Source organism: Perca flavescens, chromosome 16, assembly GCF_004354835.1.
Source record: "Perca flavescens isolate YP-PL-M2 chromosome 16, PFLA_1.0, whole genome shotgun sequence".
Taxonomy (NCBI): Eukaryota; Metazoa; Chordata; class Actinopteri; order Perciformes; family Percidae; genus Perca; species Perca flavescens.
In genome coordinates, this window is record NC_041346.1 from 10,328,248 (window position 1) to 10,345,425 (window position 17,178).

Genomic DNA, 17,178 nt, shown 5'->3' on the forward strand with positions numbered 1-17,178 from the left:
TTTGTGTTTTGGCTTTTATTAACAAAAAATGAACACAAGAGCATCATCCCAAGTTAGCAGGTAGATCTCATCACAAGTCACTTTATTTACCGGAAACCAAATCGTTTTTAAAAATAAGTGTTGGAAACCAAAAAACTTAAAATAACATAATGGGCCCTTTCAGTGTTTTTCTGTTTTCATGCCGTGGTTCATTTACTCCAAATTACATTCCTGCTTCCTGTCTGGGTTTCAGTATTTAAAACATGATTTGTCCAGGCCCCGGTTGGTTGTTTGTTCATACTGATAAATCTACTTGCTGGGACTTGAAACATAAGTCAGACAGCCATTATTTCCTTCTCTTATTTTTTGTCTAAGTTACATGATTGTTGCCAGTTTGGAAGGTCTGCACTGCATTCTCATGCAACAAAGCAGCAGGAGACAGGAATAACAGTGCACGTGGTGTCCTGCTTTGATGGATTACTAAACTTGACTTTCATACCACCATGTTGAGAAGACTGGATGGAAGGCAAAAAACACAATTCAAACACTACATCATGCTGAAAATATTCAGTGTGCAATTTACAGTAAATGGACTACAACATGCCAAACACTGGTGTGGCCCTTTACGAATGCCATTCAGCAGGACTGTTAAACGGTTGGTTTAAAGCAGTGTCTCTACTGCTCTGCTGGGGGCAAACATGGCACCCAAAAAGTCAAATGAAATAGCTCAGGAAGAGACTCAAAATAGAAGTCAAGAAATAAATAAAACTATTTTAATGTAAAAAATAAAAAGGTTGAACTTGAATTGTTAACATACATTAAGTGCAACACTAAAATAAAATAAGTAAAAAATAATAATGAATGGAACAGTAAAATCTTACATCTGTAAGACACATTTTCAAGGACGCTTTGACAGATTTTCCTAGACTTTTGTCTTCACCTCTACCTAGTGTTTAAATTGCTAGAGAATGTATAAAAGCAGGCAACGTTAAACACTTTGATCACAACGACAGAACATTATAGTTTGTTAGAATCTATCAAATGTTTCTAAACTGCTAATACATGCTAACTGGAAGGCAGGGGTTAAAATAAGGTCTTTCCATAGTTTGATCTAATAGAATCTAAAATATAACAAGACAGCATTTCTATAAAGTATTTGAAAAAGGTATATCATGTATGGACAAAAATGAGTGACAGAGACAGGATATTGGTTAAAACTCTGATGTTATGAAATGTGCCCCAGCCTCAGCAGCATGCCATCTAGCTATGTTGTGAATTTATAGTGTCTGATAAGGAAAAAAAACAGTGACGGATATTGCGATTTATAAAGAAAGTGAGAAAAGCCACACTGAATACCAAACACGGTGTGGGAACTTCAATTTTCCAAATATTTGAACATATAACAAATACAAAAATGACTGTTTTTGAAGAGCCACTCTTGTTCGGTCACAAAAAGAAATTAAAAGCATTCCAGTTGTCACGAGTCACTGTTTTCTGAACTGGAGTCAGTGGAGGTGCTGGTGGCAGAGTCTGAAGAGCTGCTGCAGCTGACGGGATGAGACACAAGCTGACTGCTCTTCTCTGGATGGAGGCAAGTAAAGGAAGCACCATCACCAACTCAATGATACACACATGCTGGCTGCATTTAAAGTGCTCATATCGTGCTCATTTTCAGGTTCATAATTGGCATCAAACAGAATAGGTTTACATGGTTTAATTTTCAGAAAACACCATCTTTTTGTTGTACTGCACATTGCTGCAGGTCCTCTTTTCACCCTGTGTGCTGAGCTCTCTGTTTTAGCTACAGAGTGAGGCATCTCACTTCTGTTCCATCTTTGTTGGGAGTTGCACATGCACAGCAGCTAGGTCAGGACATCTAGCCAGTCAGAAGCTGAGTATGAGGGCGTACCATGCTAGCAGCTAGGCGAGCATTATAACGTGTTACAAAGTGACGCACGTCTGTCTATGAAGTAAAGGCTGGACTACAATAGAGCTGTTCGGAGCAGTTTGTGAACAGTGTTTTCTGTTGGAGATGGTAAGTCCCTTTGGGGTGGACTTTTTCACTTTGTAAACCTATAACCTACACAAAAAAGATATATAACACAATCAAGGAAAAGGGAAAAGCCAAAAAGCAAAATATGAGCACGTTAAATGTTTTGGGTACTTAAATATAGGGCTGGGTATCCTTCAAAAATATTCCTTTTAGCTTTTATTTTGAACATGTAAATACAACATCCAAAGAAAATAGTAATGTAAAAAAAGAACAGTTAAAAAAATAAAACTCCATAATTTCTTGTACTTATTTACACATTCAAAAAGGAGTAGGAAGAAGTAAAACGTATGTACTCCTACCCTTTCTTTCCTATTAAATGTGTTCTACTAACAATATAATATTATTATTATAAGTCAGAGATAAAAAAAAATTGTAATTAATGGAAATTCATACATTTACCTATAAACAATAATTCTACACATATTACACATTGTTCAGTGTAAGCCCAGATTATTAATTAATTGCACTGTTATCTGTACCTCTGGAATATAGTTTCTTTGAACATCTTTTGAAATTGGAATATGTTTGGACATTGCTTTAATTCATTACTTAGTGTGTTCCACAATTTAGTGCCGCTGACAGACAGAAACTTCTCCTTGTAGTGCGAAAACTGGGAGTCTTAAAATTTGACTTTCCCCTCAAGTCATAGCCCCCCTCTTTCAGAAAATATTTTCTGTATGTTGCCAGGCAATAAATTGTTTCTCGCTTTGAACATAATTACACCTTTCTGAAATTCAACTAGGTCAAGTAATTTTAATGCTTTAGACTGTAAAAATAGTGAATTGGTGTTCCAAATATCCAGTGTTGTGAATTATTCTTATTGCTCTTTTTTGAAGTATAATTAACGATTTCAATGAATTGTGATATGCGTTACCCCAAACCTCTACACAGTAACTTAAATACGGTAAAACCACTGAACAATACAAGATGTGAAGTGATTTGTTGTCTGAACTGTGCTTTAGCCAAAACTGCAATACTTCTAGACAGTTTTGCTTGGATATGTTTTGAATGAGGTTTCCAGCAAATCTTGTCATCTATAATCACTCCAAGAAATTTCATTTCACATACTCTTTCTATATTAACACCCTCTATTTGTAACTGTACATGATTGATTGATTTAGGATTACCAAATATCATGAATTTGGTTTTACTCACATTTAATTATAGCTTATTCATATCAAACCACGGTTTTATTTTTCTGAATTCTGAAGTGATTATATCCAAGAGTTGCTGTAAATTCTGACCAGAACCAAAGATGTTTGTATCGTCTGCAAATAATACAAATTTCAGTAATTCAGATACTTTACATATATCATTTATATAGAGGATAAATAATTTTGGTCCCAATACTGACCCCTGGGGGACACCACACGCAATGTCCAAACATTCAGATGTATAATCTCCCAACTTTACAAATTGTCTTTTAAATAACTGCTTAACCACTTCAACACTATCCCCCTAATCCCGAGCCGTTCCAATTTATTAATTAATATGTCATGATTAATTGTGTCAAATGCTTTTTTCAAATCAATAAATACTCCCGCTCCATATTTCTTTTTGTCTGTGGAATTTGTGATTTCTTCAATGAGATCAATTAAAGCTAGTGATGTTGACCTGTTTTTTCTAAATCCATATTGACTATCAGTAAGTTCTATGAATTTGTCTAATCTGTCATTGAAGAGTTTTTCAAAAAATTTTGAAAATTGTGGCAGTAAAGAGACTGGCCTGTAATTTGTGAAGTGGTGTTTATCTCCAGTTTTATACAAAGGTATGACTTTTGCGGTTTTCATTTTAGTTGGAAATTTACCAGTTTGGAATGAAAATGAGTTAATTGTTGTGAGATCTCCTCAATTAAATTTTTTACTATCTTGATATATATTTCGTTACAATCAGTGGATGCTTTAGTTTTGCATTTTTTAACAATGTCTATTATTTATTTTTCTTCTACAGCTTAGAGAAACATTGAGCATTGATTTCTTTCAATAAGATCATTGTATCTGTTATCAGTTATCTGCGGAACAGGAATTTTTTCAGCTAAATCTGGTCCAACAGTTGCAAAATATTTATTAAAATTATTGACCACGTCCTCCATATTATAATTCTTTTCATTACAAGTGAAATGCTGGGGATAATTAGACTGACTCGTACCCTTTCTTATAATACTATTTAGTATATTCCATATACCCGTTCCTCAAAGTGCTCCTTCCACCGCCCTATTACCTCCTCAGTTGAGGTCAACAGTGTCCCATCCTTACTGTACACAGCTTGGATGGTTCCTCGCTTCCCCCTCCTGAGGTGGTGAACAGTTTTCCAGAAGCACCTTGGTGCTGACCGAAAGTCCTTCTCCATGTCTTCTCCCACACCCACTGCTTTGCCTCTTTCACGGCAGAGGCTGCAGCCCTTCGGACCCTTCGGTACCCTGCAACCGTCTACGGAGTCCTCTGGGATAACATATCCCGGAAAGACTCCTTCAGTCGGACGGCTTCCCTGAACACCGTTGTAAATCCCCTATAAAGTGAATTTTTTTTTTTTACAGGCATTTTGTAATCCTTTTGAAATCCACGGTCTGTCATTGTATTTTTGTTTTTTGCAATATTTTTTTATCGGACAATTCTTATCATATAATAATTTAAATATTCTTAGGAATTCTTCATATGCATTGTCAATATCGTTTTCCTGATATATTATTTCCCAGTCTTGTGAGAGCATCATCTTTCAGTGCAACCATTGACTCTATTCTCCTTTTTAGATGTATAGTTTCGGTTGTAAACTGTAAAAACTGCTAAGTGGTCACTGATGTCATTTATTAATAGTCCACTCACTGTGTTGTTATCCATGTCATTTGAAAAATATTATCAATTAATGTTGCACTGTGGGAAGTAATCCTACTGGGTCTGGTAATTTTGGGTAGAAAGCCCAGACTATACATTGTACTAATAAAATCCTCTGTCATGTTGTGCTTATTAGGATTTAGCAAATCAATGTTAAAATCACCACAGATGAACATAACTTTCTGATTTGTTTTTGTAATGTTTACCTCCATCCAGTCCTTGAATGAATCAATATTAGAACCTGGTGATCTATAGATGCAACTTACAATAACACTTTTCTTCTATTGTAACACATTCAAGTAAATCATCCACCACTGCTGACATATTTTCCACCACCTTGTAATTTAATTTCTGGTCCACATACAAAGCCACACCACCCCCTTTCTTGTTTTCCCTGTTAATACAACACATTTCATATCCTTTAATTTAAAAATCTGAACCCTTTTCACTAGTTATCCAAGTTTCTGATTATATTGAAAGGCTGTTTAAATTGATTTAGATAATGTGTAATGTTATGAAAGTTAGCATATAGGCTTCTACTGTTAAAGTGGATTATAGATAATTGTTTTTCTGTCTTAACTGAACAATTGAACTGTTCATTATCGTAATAAAAGCAATTGCTGTTGAGGAAAAAGTTGTTCACTGGATCAATATCATTTTCCAAGTCCTGTGAGTGATGTTCCATGTATTGAAAGGTGTTCAGCTCTAGTTTGTCCAGATCAACAATCCTCTGTAGTAGTTGATTTTCTCCAGTAGGCCTACATGTATTAGTTGTGAACAATGACAGCGATTCAGCATACCTGATTATAGATTAGATGTTTCACGTCTATTTTGGTGTACTGGACCGGGGATGGATGATCAGTTTGTCTTGTCGTAGATAGGCAATGTCCCCTCTTTCTCTCGCCGCCCTCAACTCCGGCATCAGTTCCTTCCTTGTTCTTCTGACAGTATCCGTAAAGTCCTCGTTGATAAACATTTTTGATCTTTTCAGTAACTTAGCGCGTTGTAATATGGCAGATCTGTCCTTGTGCCTCAGAAATTTCACAACAATTGGCCTTGTTCTGTCTCCTCCAGGTTTCTTTGTACGGTGGGCCCTCTCCACTTCAATCTCTCGCTGCAGCTGTAACTTCTCTGCCAGCACTTTTTTTCACTTTCTCCTCCGTCTCGGCCCAGGTCTCTCCTGGTGCCTCTTGTATTCCCTCGAAAACAACGCCTGGATTGTCCCTCCAAATACTCAATTTTGTCAGTGACTGCCAGTAAGCTGTCACAGACTTTAAAGATGTCTGACTGCATAGCGTTGCAGCGTTCAGTTTGCTTCGCGTTATCCGTTTTAATGTCATCCACATCTTTTTGCGTAAATTGCAAACTGGTTTTTATGTCCTGTAGATCCTTAGTCATTGCATCCAGTTTGCTGTTTGTGGAGTCCATAATGATTTTAACAAAGCCTTTGAAATTGTTATGTTGTTGTTCAAGCAGCGCCACAAACATTTCCTTTTGTTGCTGCATCAGTTCATTAACATGTGTGAGTGACACATATTCTTCATCCGATTTAACCTCTGCTTTTGCCTTTGGTGGCATTTTACCGTTTTTGTGCTCTCAGTATTGAAGTCAAATCGTTTTTCAATGAGAAATCACTTCTTCCCTCATACATCTAAGCTGAAACCAGTTCCAGTTGGTCTCAAACAGAGTCACTGATGATTTTACGGTCTCTCCCTTGAGGCAGCTGTGAGCAGTTGGTCTCAGCAAAAATAGCCCAAACAGGAACAACCTTCAAAGCAAGGCAAGGATCATTCAAAATGAACCCATTTCACTTCATCTGCCAAGCTCCCAGAAACGTTTGTTCTTTTGACAGGATCACTGAAGTACACATACACAAGATGAGGCCAGTCTGGGATTTGTATTCGATACCGGTACGGATACCAATATACTGGGAACTTCGATACTGGTTCCTAAACGCTACTTTTTTTTTTTGAAACCAATTTTATGAAAACAAAAACAAATGACAACATTACGGCACAAATCTTTTTATTTACTTTTCAGCTCCTACTACGTGAGAGTTTTTCCTGCGTGTCTCTACGACGTGTAACGTTAGACAGCCAATCACCAGCATTATTAGATCTTGGTAGAAGCATGCTGCATGCTTATTGGCTCACTGATGCTGATCAGATTTACTCCTTACGTATTGAATGACGAGGCATCTTTCGATACTTGAGAGGTAATTCGGTCGGTACCTCAAAAGTATTGAATTCGGTACCTGGCCCTACTTAAGTATCACCTTAATATCAAATTGTTCAAAAGGAGGGACTGCAACAAGGTGTCATACTTACTTTGAAATTTCTTGAACTTCTTGTACAGGCATGACTTGACGTATTGCTCCAGCTCGCGCAGAGTGGACGGCTTCAGTATCTCAAAGTCGATCTCGATCTCGTCGGGGCTGGTGTCCCGCATCGAGGGCTCTCGCGTCTGAATGATCTGCACCACGCGGCCCAGCTTCATGCCAGACAACCGGTTGATGTCCAGGCTCAGCTGGTGCTTCTCGTTGTACGTCATCTGCAGACTTTCGTCATCTGAGTCCCAGTCTTTGCTTACCCTCCACGACCGCCTGAAATTCAAAGCAGAGCAGAGCACGCAGCAACGCAGTCAAAGGTCTCTATTTGGAAGGGACATACTATGAAAACAGGGTCCTTCGGTTGTGGGAAAGGTCCTACCTGGAGCTAGGTTTTTTCCGGCCTTTAAGTTGCCTGCTGTCCTCGTTCTTGTCCTTTTCTCGTTCCTTCTTTGGTTTAATCACAGGGACTTCAGAGAGTGCAGAGAGCTGCTCATGAACAGCTTTAAGCTGGGTAGTGTCAACAGAAATGGGCTTTTGTGGTGTCACATAGAAGTATCAAAACTTTGAGTGCCAAGAAAAATAGCAGCACTAAGAAAACAAGGCAGACAGTAGTTGCTGTGTGCTCACAAGTTGAAGGAGATGCAAATTAAAGTGTACGAATAAAGACCAGGAAGTCTCTTTGAGCGATTTTACTGTATGCTAGGCCGAGTCTATCTCAGCATGTGATTTTTAATCTGTGAACAATATCATCTCCAAACAATGAGAGGGGTCAGAGAAGAAAAGAAAGCACGACATCAGACATACTCAATGCCTCTATTTCTCCCTGCTGTATATTTAAGAGCCAGAAATATTGTTTTGTAGTGGCAGTTAAAATCTCGTCGCACATCAAATCGTTAAAAAATGTTACTCCCTGTATTGTGCAACATTTGTCGGTCATGTGAACCCACTGTGTTCATTTACAGTATGGTGCCAGTTACATCTTTGCAAATGAATGGGCCAGCCATAAGCTGCTTTATCCAAATCATGTTTGGTCATTTAAGAATGAAGAAAAAACATCCACTGATTTGGTGTGTGGTGAGATCTAAACTTATACAAAAGCCCCATTTCTTTGTTGTATATTACATATACAGAATGTATTTACAGGTGGCGTGTGAGCAACGCCAGCATTTGTAAGGAAGGCGACACTTTCGATAACTGAACAAGTAATCAGTAAAGCAGGGGTGTTGCTGAACTTTGAGTTAAGAGATCAGTATAGAAACCCACCTGCTCTGCACCCACCTGTTCTTGAAACTCGGCGAGTCGGGTGGCACGCTCCTCTGCCAAGTTTGATTTGTCTGAGTTGGAGGAGCTGTTGTCGCTTATCCCGGCAAAACCTGCACTCTTCGGAGACACGGCACTCAGTGGTGAAAACGACTCCACCGGCTCGTCTGGCATCTTTGCAAACCTCGTCTCGAACACACCCTGAAGCAAACACATGCACAGTGATCAAAGGACAATCGAGTCCAATAGAAAGCTGGGCCTGAACCGGTAAAACTCAGTCCAAAGTCTTTATTTAGTCAATTCAATCATTCAAGAAATACCTGAAGTTTTCTGGCCCCAGTGACAACAAAGTGATTTGGAGGGTTGTATTTGTAGCAATTGGAAAAAACTAGCCTAACGTCTGCAGCGAAGGCTTGTGCATCCTGGTACTCCCCTCCATTCAACTTTTTCTGGAAATTAAAAAAAGTCATCAAGACCACATACATGAAAACTAGATGAACCCTAGGGGAAATGTACTGGTACATGTAGGTGTACCGCTCATACTTTAACAGTGCCGAGATCCATGGGGTATTTGATGATATCGCGGTAATCGTGTAGCCCCAGAGCATCGGCGTCCACAGGCTTGTAGAAGGGCCAGGCGTGGGCCACGTATTTCTTAGACAGCATTTCCGCCAGGATATCGTTGCAATACCTGAGCTGTTCGCTCAGTTTGCCCTGTTCAGCTTCGGTATCAGCGGTGCCGCCTAACTTCTGCTTCAGCGCCTTCTTCTTCATTGGCACAAAACACACAAATTTAAAACAAATTCACCTCATGCCCTGGGGGTATTTGAAAACAATACGATTGAGGGTCAGAAGCATGAATGGCGACTTACTTTTGTGGTGTTGTGTGATTGGTGTCTGGTCGTTGACGGTAAGCTGGAGGGTGAGTAGCTGCCGCTTGGCTGAGATGAGGGCGTCGTAGCTGAAGAACATGTGGTCACACTTCCTGCATACGTGTATTAAACACATTAAACATCTTGGTGTGTGTATATATATATATATATATATATTTTAGGGGTGGTACGGTTCATGAAAAAACACCCGAACCGCTCGGTTCGCTAGTCTCGGTTCGGAGCATGTGTGTACCGCACGGTTCGTCAGTACACTGTTAATGTGCACTAACCTCTTACTGCCGTAGTGCCCACTTTATACACCTATGTTAAAACACTTACTGGAAATGACGAGCGGGATGGACGTGACAAACGCAAACCATGGCAGCTGATTGGACGATGGCGTCACATGGGTCTGGCTGGTCCCTAATTTCAAAACAGACTGGCGGCTCGTTCAGAATACAATCTCATATTGTACTAAAATAGTTCACCGAAACGTGTTTCTGAAAACATTTTAAGCGAGAAATAGGCCATGCAGTTGCTGAATCTGTCTTCATTTCAGATTGACAAAGGTCAGTTTAAAAGATTTTCGTCAGATTTTGAGAGACACCGAGCCGACCACTCCTCAAGTGGAGTGGGGCGCCGCTGCAGGTCACGTCACCTGCAGAGATGTCAAGTGGGAGAGAGGCTGCCCAGAGCTGGAGGATGCGCCAGCGTCGTTTATAGTCTGGTGTGTGGGAACATTTTGTATTTCATGTTATCTATGATGAAATAAAACAATATATAGAACTGCCACTGTGTGCATGTTTTGTGCAACATGCATTCAATATGCTAATTTTAGCTATATGCTGAAGTATATTCTGGAGTGTTAAAGATTAAAAGAAAAAATAAGAAGAACCGTACAGAACTTAAAACCGTGACCCTAAAACCGTGATATGAACCGAACCGTGGGTTTTGTGAACCGTACCACCCCTAATCTATCTATCTATCTATCTATCTATCTATCCCTTAGTGTATATATATATATATATATATATATATATATATATATATATATATATATATCTTAGTATTGTATAAGTTTCAAGGTGCATTCATAACATTATTTGTATTTACTGGCCACAAGAAGCGGTGACAAACATCTGGTGTTTGTCTTTAATCTAAACCAGGGGTCTACTGCATATATTGTATACAATTGAGTTGCATATTAAACTGGGCCGAATGGATGAAAATGAGAAGAAACTAGAATTTCAGTTACTGCAAAATTCAACCTTAGTAGAGGACCTAGAAGGGTAGAAAGTATGCCGTTTGGAGCATTTCAAACGGAAAGAAAAAAAGAAGAGAGGCAGAGGGTCACTGATGCAGTTAATCTCAGCTGCTGGCTGAGCTGTCAGAGACTTAAGGGTGGCACTGATGTTCATTCAGGCTGAAATATGCAGCTATAAAGTATAATAAGATGGAATGACTGCAATGACAGACGCAATGCTTTGCACACTAAATTAAGGTAAAAACTAGGGGTGCAAAATTCACTAAATGTCACGATTCAATGTCGATTTTCAGGCTCAAAAATCGATTTGATGCAAAAACGATTCTCGATTAAAAAAAAAACGATTCCCAGTATGTAAATGTAGTTACTTTTCCCATGTGATTGCAGTAGACCTACAATTTTAAAAAAATGTATCGCGATTCGAATGTGAATCGATTTTGCACACCCCTAGTAAAAACAAATACTTAGAGGGAGATCTTTGTGTAAGCCATTTCATTTCCTCAACCTTCCTGTTGTGTAGGAACTACGTCACAAATCCAACTCATCCCGTTGTCCCTGAACAACCTTTTACACATTGTACTGTTTTATTTATCGCTACCACTCTCCAACCCGTGTACAAGGTACTCAGCATCCCCTCAATGCATGCACAGCCTTCCTTTATGTGGCCCCCGGCTGCTACATGAGTATGCTGTGTGCAATTTATTGAATTCAAGGGACCGGATTAATGAGATTCAAATTCATGTTATCGCTTAACTGTAATAATGTGAAGTAGCCTTAAAGCAGCCTTACCTGTTCATACATGCAAGTTCGTTACCTGGAGTACTACTTTTTCGGCCTTTCCCTTTGGCAGCATGAGGGGAAATCTCCACTTCCCCCTGGGGCATCTGGGCAACTTTTTGCAGGAAAATCTTTTCTACTGCGAGGGCCATCAGCACTATATCATCTGTAGGCTACAGGAGAGGGAGGTCTATGAGGATTTAGTTTCTGTGAGGCGAACCAGCGTGCTGCATTCCAATCGTGAAGCTCCTCACCTTGTTATAGATGTAGCAGTTGGTGAACATGGTGTTGAAGTCTTGCATACATTCACTGGCACTCCAATAGTAGTTGTTCTCGAGCCGTTTCTTGATGGTTCCCAAGTCCATGGGAGACGTTATTATTGTATGATAATCCTGATTGAGAAAAAGAGTCAGCGTGTCAGATGAATGGAGTCTTGCTTTTGGTTTCTGTCCCACATCTTGAAAAAGGATCTGATGAGGAAACGGTTATTAATAAATCACTTTTATTTGTCACATGAAATTGTACGAGGTAGAATGAATATTAGTACATAATTCCTGCATTTTTATCACTTAATTAAAAGCTTTCTCACTAGCAGGGTCATTTTAGTTGATCACAAATTGGACCTTATTTTGGTCACAGTTCCTATCAGTTATAAAAACATGATGCCCACCAAGTTAATATGCTGGGAACACAGCGGCATTAACATGAAGTCAGAAGGGACAAGAAACCCAGGCACTGAGACGATCAGACCGTTTTAAATAAACTCCCAGATTAGCCAGATCCATAGGCAAACTGTTAAATGACTACCAATCTTTCTGTTGGTGTACAGTTAGTCCATGCACAGTGTTCTTGTGCAATGAGGGATTATAACCAACATTTCAGGTGCACTCACTTTCAGTTTTACCTCTTTACAAAGTGTTTTAGATAATTTGGCTAAAACGATTGCTTGTTTCCAACCTGTCTGATCGTCTGACCAATCGTGTTTCTCGCTGTGTTGTAGTGATGTCACCATGGGCCCAGATCTCAACAAATAATGTAAGTGGTTACAATGTTATCAACTGATACAAATGATAGCCAAAGCAATGTGACTAACACCCCAACTGTAATAAACTGAAATTATTCTTTAACAACGTATCCAGCCATGCAGATAGTTGTTGGGGTTTTTTTTGTTTGTTTTTTGCCCACCTGAGAGATCGTTGTGAGAGATTTCTACATCCAACTCCAACAGAGGTGAATTCCATTCCATTCCAAATTCTACTTCAATTCAACACCAACATCTCGCTCAAAAACAGTCTCTGGATTATTACTCTGGATAATCCACTGTTTTAAATTAGGACTAATTAACAGTAGAGTAGTATTAATTAAATGAGGTAATCATAATTAGAGCACCTACTTAAAAGTATTAGGTCATTCATTAGGTACTGACTAGCATGTATAGTCATGCATAAAATGCAGTAACAAAAATTCCCTTTTTTTTCAGAAAAGGGTTATTTGTATATGGGCTTCACAAACAATGGATGAGATTGAGGCGGAGTGTAGTAGTACATTTCCCGTAGCTCTATACTCACTGTCTTGTGCTGTTTAAATGGGGTGTGCATGAGGATTAGGAGACAACCAAAACCAAGGGAGAAACAAAAAAATAGTGGTGAACAAAACTTAAGACAAGATCAATAAACGAGACTCAAGACTTTGTCACACAAGAATGACAAAAACTGAGGAAATTGAAGGATTTAGAAGCAGTTTTACTTCAGTGAAAGAAAAGAGGAAAGCAGGTCACTTCTCAACAAGTAAAGACAAACGCATATGACATTTTAGACAGATGACAGACAGTTACACAGTAACTAAAGTAAGTACAAAAAATGTACCTATGCCACGCGTCCAAAGCCTATATGCTACTTTAATGTTGTTAAAGGTCCAGTGTGTAACGTGTTTAGTTGTTCATTATCAAAATCTGTGTTGCCCGTTCACAAACTTGTCCTTTTTCATGAATATTTACCTCCACCATCAATTCCAAGTATTCCTTTTGGCTTGAAATTTTACATTCGCATGAACTGGGGTAGACGCTCCATATTCATGCGCCATCTTGAAATATGTTAGCCGGTAAGGGGCATACTGCTCCATTTTCGCGGTCACATGATAAACTCACAGGTGCTGCTAACGCTGCTAATGGGTATCGTAGCTTCCCGGCCCCGGCAAATTTGATGAAGGAAACATGGAGGACCACACGTATTCAAAATCCAAATTAAAAGGAACAGCAGTCTTCTTCTTTGCCCAGAAAAAGGATATTGAAAAGAGCAAGAGACCGGCTTTTTGAAGCGTGAAGGCTACCGTAACTATAATACGTACTTTGAACTGCGTGGCGTGAGAGAGTTGATTGCGATATGATCTCAACACTAGATGGCAGAAATTCCTACACATTTGAACTTTAATAATACGGTTGGGATCAAATACGCAACTGCTTTTAACAGTGATTTTTAATCATAATTGCAGTTAGTAAAATACCATGTTACAAAGAGCAAAAGAATTAAAACTTTCTAAAGCAACTATGGAAGCTGCAGATGTGGGTTTAATTCAGGGTTTGAGCTTGTGCTTTTGACTTGCAAAATCCGGGCACAGGGTTAGCTACGATCTAAATGGCGAACGGGTACTTAATGTTAACAATCTGTCCACAATTTCTTAATTGCATTAATTTATTCATTTGTTTTTGAATACATAAAACAATAATTACTAACAAGCACGACACCCTGTAATGTGCTGTGATAAAGGCTGGATTGAAGGCATCTTTTAAAAAAATTGAAGAACACTGACAACATTTGCAAACTATAGGGGTGGTACGGTTCACAAAACCCACGGTTCGGTTCGTATCACGGTTTTAAGTTCTGTACAGTTCTTGTTATTTTTTCTTTTAATCTTTAACACTCCAGAATATACTTCAGCATATAGCTAAAATTAGCATATTAAATGCATGTTGTACAAAACATGCACAAAGTGGCAGTTCTATATATTGTTTTATTTCATCATAGATAAAATGAAATACAAAATGTTCCCACACACCAGACTATAAACGACGCTGGCGCATCCTCCAGCTCTGGGCAGCCTCTCTTCCACTTGATATCTCTGCAGGTGACGTGACCTGCAGCGGCGCCCCACTCCACTTGAGGAGTGGTCGGCTCGGTGTCTCTCAAAATCTGACGAAAATCTTTTAAACTGACCTTTGTCAATCTGAAATGAAGACAGATTCAGCAACTGCATGGCCTATTTCTCGCTTAAAATGTTTTCAGAAACACGTTTCGGTGAACTATTTTAGTACAATATGAGATTGTATTCTGAACGAGCCGCCATGACAATTGAAATTAGGGACCAGCCAGACCCATGTGACGCCATCGTCCAATCAGCTGCCATGGGTTGCGTTTGTCACGTCCATCCCGCTCGTCATTTCCAGTAAGTGTTTTAACATAGGTGTATAAAGTGGGCACTACGGCAGTAAGAGGTTAGTGCACATTAACAGTGTACTGACGAACCGTGCGGTACACACAGCGAACCGAGCGGTTCGGGTGTTTTTTCATGAACCGTACCACCCTTAGCAAACTACTCACTGGAAGTCCAAGACGCACTGCATCAACAGGCTGGTGAAAGGGCCAGGCCAAATGGTGCCGCCACAGGGATTTAATTACTACATTCTGCATGTACTTCAGCTGGTTGGTCGTTCGGCCTGGCCTGCTGGGGTTGGTCACCTCAGGAGGCGGAGGATTCACAAAACGTGGATGGTCCGGTTGCTTGTCTGCTGACATGATGGCAGCGACTGGTTTTCAACGGGTGAACAACATCAACGTCTGCTGGTTGCTGTCATCATTGTGAATTCTGTAGCTTCCGTTTGTCAGCTTATCAAATGCTCTGAGGGATTGCTGGCTCCTTTCATTCATAGTTTTCATACCAGCCAATGGGATCTGTTGACATTAAAACAGAACTATTAGAGTGCGTTGGGCCAGAGATCATTCCTATAGTCCAGAAATACAAAACCAGCAGCCTCTACTGAAAATGTAGCCTAATGCAACTATGGTTGAACTACTTTCAAATTTGGATGCAGCACAGTGGTGGTGGGGATGGACTCTCAAAAAAATAAAAATACATACACACCCATACACACACCTACATTTAGACAACGGGCACAGACAAAACACAACAGACTCCATACCAAGGTAAACTGTCAAAGTTTAACTTGGTATGTAACATAAGACATAATTGAAGTTGAAATTATCCTTATGAACAGCTCACATGAATACATGTCTGGTGCTTCTCTACATTCACAGCTAACGTTACAGGATACTGAGCTGTCCGTCCATGTTGGCATGTTTTTCAACTGTTTAATTCAGGTGTTATGAGTGCCAGTGATGACTGATGTATCAAACAATTCGTTTGGTTTGTTATTGATACTGTAAATGACAACAACGAAAAAGTTTTAGATTGTAGCTTTGTCTATCTAAGTATAGCATGTGATTCGTGGATATTTTATTGTCACTTTGTACGGGAATTAAACAAAGAGAGTTTTATAGCTGAAGAAAGGACGGACATAGAAACTGTGTAGCGACACAGGTAACCTAAGTTACAGTAAGTTTATAGCAATACATAAACCTAACGTTACTGACTTTAACCTCTTTGCATTGACACGTTAGCGTAAAAGCTGACTTGAAGCTGGACAGACAACGACTTAGCTAATAAATAATTAGCTTGACAGGTTTAATAAAAAAAAGTAACGCTACGTTAGCAAGGTAAGCTAACATAACGTGCAAACGTTTAGTGTGGGAAGCTAACGTTAACAAAAGTAATTAGTAGGTAAGTAACTAGCTAGTGTAATGAGTTGCTAGCTTTATTTAAGTTAACGTTAGCTAGCTGGGGAAAGCAACGTCCAGTGCCAAAAACCTATAAACGCAAGTCGCCATTACAAAACAATAAATAGTTGTTAGCATAACTAAGAATACTGCCCACCGTTAACGTTATTCGGGATTTTACATACAATGGCCAAGTCCGACAGTCCTGCTTTGTTTTGAGGAGGTCGTATTTTAGCACAGGCAACGTGTTCCGCACAGGTTGACGGGAGAGTCACAGGTAACGTTAAAAAAAAAAAAACATTCAGGACAGCTAACGTTACTGGAGTTTTCAATAACTCCTTTGCATAAGAAGGCACGTTGAAACGAGAGTTCAGGGGGTGCTCTCATTCAAAAGAGGATACACCCAGCAAACAGAGGCCCAACACGAAAGCCCTGTTAACTCCAGAGGGCACCGCCCGACACATTTTAAAAACTGAAAACTTTCTAACTAAAACAAACCTGATGCAAGGAACGCGTCCGCCTGGAACGTGCTCTCCTCCTCCTTTAACTTCATTGGCGGAATGTGAACCAAGGTGGACAGCGCTACCTACTGTGCTGGAGTGTGTCGAGATATTCTATTATATTAAGGTATTGACGCTGACTATAAAGCGATATGTCTATTACTTGTCGACATTTGACCGTATTGTACCATTAACGTTATCTAACTGCCCTGAGCAGAAAAAATATTAAAATTTGATATGACTAAATGAATAAAACGAATGACCGTGATAAACTTGGTTTTATATTTGACGTTGGATCTTCGACACATTCGAAAAATCTATTATGCAGCTTGCCCTTTTGACCTATGTCAAACCACTTTTGGAGAACTCAGCTAACTCCCCTACACATTGCACACATCTTCATGTCTCAAAAAACCCATCTTTAATTTTGAAAATATGATTTACTCTTGTCCAATAAATATTTATAAAATCAAAAGATGTTTTT

General features: G+C 39.3%; 2 protein-coding genes across 11 annotated transcripts in view; one reads left to right on the plus strand and one right to left on the minus strand.

The window, feature by feature from the left end:
• LOC114571563 (bromodomain-containing protein 3) lies at window positions 1-16,969 on the minus strand. 9 transcript variants are annotated; one of them, XM_028602578.1, is made up of 11 exons: window positions 16,693-16,969; window positions 14,962-15,312; window positions 11,620-11,757; window positions 11,403-11,538; window positions 9,325-9,437; window positions 8,996-9,217; window positions 8,773-8,901; window positions 8,456-8,653; window positions 7,572-7,723; window positions 7,191-7,465; window positions 1-1,560 (listed from the first exon to the last, which is right to left on the minus strand). In XM_028602578.1, the coding sequence occupies exons 2-11, from the start codon at window positions 15,154-15,156 to the stop codon at window positions 1,457-1,459; spliced, it is 1,662 nt and encodes a 553-aa protein (XP_028458379.1). In that variant the 5' UTR covers window positions 15,157-15,312; window positions 16,693-16,969; the 3' UTR covers window positions 1-1,456. The 9 variants fall into 9 exon arrangements, with proteins under 9 accessions (XP_028458379.1, XP_028458385.1, XP_028458384.1 ...); XM_028602584.1 differs by having other exon boundaries at window positions 7,572-7,639; window positions 8,471-8,653; window positions 8,996-9,220; window positions 16,693-16,948; XM_028602583.1 differs by having other exon boundaries at window positions 7,572-7,639; window positions 8,996-9,220; window positions 16,693-16,948.
• The window catches only part of wdr5 (WD repeat domain 5), a 15,851-nt gene continuing 14,587 nt past the window's right edge, over window positions 15,915-17,178 (plus strand). Inside the window, exon 1 of one of the 2 annotated variants that reach the window (XM_028602587.1) lies at window positions 15,915-15,973. The gene's annotated coding sequence lies outside the window, so the exon portion shown is untranslated. Of the gene's footprint in view, window positions 15,974-16,381; window positions 16,822-17,178 lie in introns of those variants that run through there. The other variant, XM_028602586.1, reaches the window with a different exon arrangement.